The 5,859-nt window shown below is 44.8% G+C and overlaps 1 protein-coding gene across 1 annotated transcript in view; it reads right to left on the bottom strand.

Moving 5' to 3' along the window:
- Window positions 1-1,031: 1,031 nt before the first annotated feature.
- HTR4 (5-hydroxytryptamine (serotonin) receptor 4, G protein-coupled) overlaps window positions 1,032-5,859 on the bottom strand; it is a 144,916-nt gene continuing 140,088 nt past the window's right edge. The window contains exon 5 of the mRNA XM_015409615.1: window positions 1,032-1,604. Within this exon, the coding sequence (XP_015265101.1) occupies window positions 1,032-1,604 (573 nt within the window). The remainder of the gene's footprint in view (window positions 1,605-5,859) is intronic.

The following is a 5,859-nucleotide window of genomic DNA, read 5'->3' as shown; positions in this document are numbered from 1 at the left end:
GTTGTGCAACTGTAGAAAACTAATATGAGCTACAAAGAAGAGATACAGATTTCTCTCTGTTCTCTCCTCAAACCACTTTGATGATCTCATCTGCCTAGACTTTCTGGATGATAGAACCTTTGCCTAGACCCTCAGATGATCCATCTCCTGAAGGTTATGCTTCAAAGAATGTGAGTCATCATCCAACCCTGCTAACAGCAGACCATGTTCCCTGCCTTGCCCACACAATGACGTGCTTCTCCATCCTTCAGAAGCAAATCAGCAGGGAGAGCTACTGACAGTGCAGACCAAGAGAGATGTTTCACAGTAATCTTTGTAAAATCACTTCTCAAGACTAACAGTTTGCTTTACCCCTGAGAATACTAGACTGTGCAGAGACTTGGCAGTGGTGCTGCTCCTAATCTCAGGTGGGACTGACCTTTCAAGAAACAGCAGCGCAATTAATTTTAATAGGTGCATATTAGTCAAGTATTTCCAAGTGATGCATGTTACTAGAAAGTATTCTACCTTTGTTCTGCTGTCAAATGTGACATTTCTTTTCTCTTGATTCACCCATTCCACACAAATGGCTTCTTCTTCTCTCCTTCCTAATCTCAGTCTCCTTCATACTGAACATTTATAGCTGCTCTTTATAGGAAATTCCACTCCAGATAGCATTTAAACCCATGTTCCTCAGAGCAACATCAAATTACTTCACCACGCCCCTTCTCATGTCTCAATAGAACAGTTAAATCCCTAAAGATAAAGGGTAACAGAGGAAAAGCCTAGGTTTTAAGGAACAAGATTTTGTACATAAAATTAATAGATTAACATTTCAAATTGACATTGTATTCTAAAAGCAACCATCAAGTTTTGGTGGTGTTTTTTTTTTTTTTTTAAATTCCATACCAATGTTAATTTAGGACAAAGGCTGACATAAAGTGAATATGTGGCACTGACATCCTGAGTATATGCTAGCAGAACCTAAGGGAATAAACCTAAACTGTCATCCTCCCACTTCCTTCAACCCACTGTCAGTTCCCAACAACTACTCACCTTAGTACATGTGTAGATCCATTTATAGTGGTGGTGGAACATGGAACAGTTTGCCCCAATATAGAAGGCCTCCGATATCGTTCATCACCACAGCACAAGATGATGAGGAAGGCACGTCTGAAAGACTTGTTCAAGAATGCATAAAGGAAGGGATTCAGCCCTGAATTGATGTATCCTAGCCACAAAAAGGCAGTCCATAGCTGGCCTGGAACTGTATAATTAATGAAAGGATCTATTATGTTTGTGATAAAGAAGGGTGCCCAGCATAAACAAAAGCATCCCATAATGATACAGAGGGTCTTGGCGGCTTTTGTCTCAGTCTTCATACGGTGTGTACTTTGCTGATCCGGATGGTGTGGTCTCCCATCTGTTGGTGCCCCTGCACGCTGGAGTATTTGTATTTGGTGGGCATGCTCCCTGGCTGTAATGTATATTCGGTAGTAGGCTAGCACCATCAACAGAAATGGAATGTAGAAGGCCACCACTGAGCAGGTGATAGCATAGGGCTTGTTGACCATAAATATGCAGTAAGTGGAGTTGGACACTTTGTTGAATTGTCTTTTCTGTATCTGAGGAGAAGAACAAAAAAAACAAAGAAAAGGTAGGGGCATATGATAGCCGCTCTGATAATGATTTCATATTTATTTGCCCAAGTGTAGAATGAAAGTCATATAGACATTGGAATTCTCTGCACCAGCCTTCTTACATATCAGTTATCCCATATTTCTACTAGAACTCAAACTTTTCTATCCTTTGTTTATTCCTCCAGTTCTGTTGGGATGATGGAAAGTGGCATCAAGTCACAGCTGATTTATAGTGACACCATAGGATTTCAAGGCAAGAGATTAGCAGAAGTTGTTTATCATTGCCTGCTTCTGTGTAGTAACGCCGGAATTCCTAGGTGGTCTCCCATCCAAATACTAACCAGGGCCAATGTTGCTTAGTTTCTGAGCTCTGACAAGATCGGGATAGCCTGGACCATCTAGGTTAGAACCCAGTCCTGTTACTTTTCTTGAATATTTTCTCTATGCTCACCATCCCTTGAATTATTAAAAAAATAAATAAATGTTTATTTTCTGTAATTTACATACTAGAAGGGGAGTACTTGAAATGTAATCAAACACTTCAGAGTGGCTAAGTACACAGTGTAGACATCTATTTGCTGTAGTTGCCTCATAGTCCACACTGTCAATACTTAGTGAAGGAAAAATACATAGAAATGTAGTACAGGGGGAAAAAAATGCAGTACAGAATGTAAATTACAGACAGGCTACTGAAGAAAAAAGTTCCATCAGTAGAGATCTTATTATAGATATGTAGCACCAAACCTAGTATAATGGTTGTCACTGGTCGGCTGTGGAGAACATTCCTCTGCCTGCCCTTCCATCTCTATTACTGATTCTGATGGGCAAGGTAAGGAAAAAACTCTCTTTCATTCTTGACAGCTGTAGTAGTTGCATGACTGTAAATTTAATGGCACATGAACTGAAAGCAATACCGGCACAGAATTAGGTTTAAGCTACATTCAGAGACTTGTCACCATCACTCATGCTCTCCTGACAATAAACCTACTAGATGTCAAGAAGGATCAATTTAAAGAACAATTATTATCAGGGATGGCTCTTATTTCAATGCATAGTAGTGAAAACAGAGTTTTCACTGCTAGGCAAGGAAGTCAGTGGCAATAAAAGCAAAATATCACAGGGCGAGACATGATTCGTTTAACAATATGTTAGCAAGCCTGTCTGAAAGCCACAGTGCTTTGCCAATCACACAGTATCTCTGACAAACCACAGCATATATCCCAAATGAGAATGACAGTGTTAGTATCTCCTCCAAGTACTTAGAGTTTTGTTTGACATTTCTCAGCATACAAAAAGCATTATTCTCAATATTAATTTCCATAATAATTTACTGAATTTTCCCTATTATCTCATTTACCTACTTCTTAATAGGCCACGATGTCCATTTTTATGTTCCACAGCCAGCTAAAATGCTTCTGGTTTGAAAGACAAATGGCATGTAACTGACTGGCCACTAAGATGTAAGATACTTTGTTTTACTGGATAGTATAGATATTAAAACTACCAAATTTGACTTTATATTATACAATGGGTCTATCAATATGTTATAGAATGGAACATTCTCAAGCAAGGTGTCATGAAACCACAGAGAGTGGTGGATGACCTAATGGAGGAATAAGGACACCCTGCTCACTCATTTAAAGTCCATCTTTGAATCATTTGCGGAAACATAGATTAGATACTCTTTTTTTTGGTAAAATAAAAAGTGCCTGTTCTCATATATAAGACTGCACTGATTTCCACCAATTCCCTCTTCAGGACTTGGGAGAGCTTCCCACAAAGATGCTGTTACTCAGTAGCAGTGAGTAAAGGTAAAGGTAAAGGTTCCCTTGCTCGAAAGCCAGTCAAATCCGACTGTAGGGTTGCGGTGCTCATCTCCGTTCCAAAGCCGAAGAGCCAGCGCTGTCCGAAGACATTTCCGTGGTCATGTGGCCGGCATGACTAGATGCCGAGATGCATGGAACGCTGTTACCTTCCCACTGAAGTGGTACCTATTTATCTACTTGCAATTTCTTGTTTTCGAACTGCTAGGTTGGCAGGAGCTGGAACTAGAGACGGGAGCTCACTCTGTCATGTGGCACATTTTTATGAGAACTGCTATTCTGCAGGGAGTCTTCATTACATACAAAGTTTTCAAAACCAATAAGAAATTCTAGATGTTCTAATGTTGGGTGAGGGGTGCTCTGTAAAGCAAACTTTAAAAAATAGCTATGAAAAAAGAGCCTAACAGTGCATACTCCATAAAAAATAAAATGCCATTAAGGGGCTTGGTTATAAGCATGTGAGTAAAATGGCTGCTAGGAATGTTTGAAACACTCTAGAGAGGCAATAGTCAGCATGCCAGTGTGGTGTAGTGGTTACGAGTGTCAGACTAGTATCCTGGACCTGGGTTTGAACCTCCACTCATGCCATGAAAGCTGGCTGGTAACCTTGGGCCAGTCACACTCTCTCAGCCTAACCTACCTCACAGGGTTGTTGTGAGAACAGGAAAATGACATAAGCCACTTTGAGTCCCCACTGGAGAGAAAGGCAGGGTAGAAATTAATTAAATAAAAATAAAATAAATAAGTGGTCACCATGACCACATGTATTTCTCCTCCAAGCTGAAGAAAGGAGAATAAAAAACCCTTAACCTAAGCTTTTAGATACCATGAAACAATGGTTTAACTAAACTAACTACAATTAGTGTGACTGTACACAGGTTACTCCACTAACAGCATCTGAATCTGCGGTTTTATTTATTTATTTATTTGTTTATTTAGATATTTATACCCAGCTTTTCTCCCTAATGGGACCCAAAGTACCTCTGAGCAGCAGCAGGAGAAAAATAAAAGTCAAAAAGGCTGTCAATCAGTGGTGTGAAATCACTTCTGGAAAACCCTGGAAGCAGGGCCGTAGCTAACGTCTTCCTTGTGGGGGAGCCTTGGGGAAAGTGGGGAGGCCGAATGGTGGGCGCGCGTGCGCTTTGCGCGCGCGCGCCGCACACACACATCACCCCAATAAAACTTTGCTCAGCGGCAGCTTCCAGCCTTTATCTAGCCACGTTGCTGCTGCGAACAAGCCCCACAGAGAGAGAGAGACGCCTGACTGCTTCCCCCGCCCCTTCTTTCCGCTCCTTGCCTCTTCTTCAAAAGAGCCACCTCGGTGGCTTCTCGACGGCAACGGACGGGCGCGTAAAGGCGGGGAGCAGAGCGACAAGGGACACCGCCGGAGTCTCCCGGGGGCTCGCGGCGGCGGCGACATGCCGATGAACAGCTCAGCTCCAACCCCACCACGCCCCGCCTGCCCAGCGCGTCAGGAAGTGGCGCTGCCGCCCTCGAGAGCCCTCCAAACAGGCGAGCCAGGCGCGCACCTACCCGAGGCCGCCGCCAAAGCCATGCCCCCCCGTGCCACCGACGGGGCATCCGGTCTCCCTCCGGGGCACCACCGCCGCACCCGCCGACCTGCCCAAGCGAGAGGCGAGCGCGAGAGAGCCGCAGGCCCGCGCCCACCCTGCGGCCGGGGAAGTGGGCAGCGCGGCGTGCCCTGGCGACCGCTGCTGGCGGCGCTTCCCTCTGTGGGCGGCTGCTGAGGGTCAGGCGAGACCCTCGTCCCAGGTGCCTCTCGCAGCCGCAAGGAAGGGGAGGGGAGGCCGCTGCGCACCTCAAGCTCCCCTGACGCTGCCTCGGCCTCCAGCGCCGCCGCCGCAGCCAGTCGTCTTCAGGCCCAGGGGAGGGGGGAGCAGAGGATCGGGGAGGGAGCCCACAAAACTCACAGGGGGGCCGGGCCCTGTGGGCCCCATGCATGCTACGGGCCTGCCTGGAAGTGATGTCATACCTCTGTAGGAATTGGCTAGAACTCTATGACAAAACCAAGTCATGTTATTTTAACAGCTGATGCCCCCATGTCTCCCTGCCCTAATCTCCCACTGGTTGCTAGGCCAGAAATGACAACTCTAAGCTCCATAGGGGGAAAAGCAGTTTGGGAAGAGGAGGAAATTACAGTAGAAAAGCAGAGGACAGGTGAACAGTTACGTGCATGTTATTCAAGTCACTTTATCACTTCAAATCGACTCTTTCCAACGCACTTTTTAAAAGATCAATGACAACTGGAATTTTGTTAAGCAATGCACAAGATCTTCAATCAATTTAGAGTGAAAGTACAGGATACTGGACTAAATCAATTCATAGCCCTTTCCACTTCTAGAATCCTATGAGCAGCCTTCCATTGATCTCCACAAAGAGCAGGATCTGCCACTGAG

The sequence above is a fragment of the Gekko japonicus genome, unplaced genomic scaffold (genome assembly GCF_001447785.1).
Source record: "Gekko japonicus isolate JY-2015 unplaced genomic scaffold, Gekko_japonicus_V1.1 scaffold2504, whole genome shotgun sequence".
NCBI classification, from domain to species: Eukaryota; Metazoa; Chordata; class Lepidosauria; order Squamata; family Gekkonidae; genus Gekko; species Gekko japonicus.
This window is presented reverse-complemented; position numbering and strand designations above follow the sequence as displayed.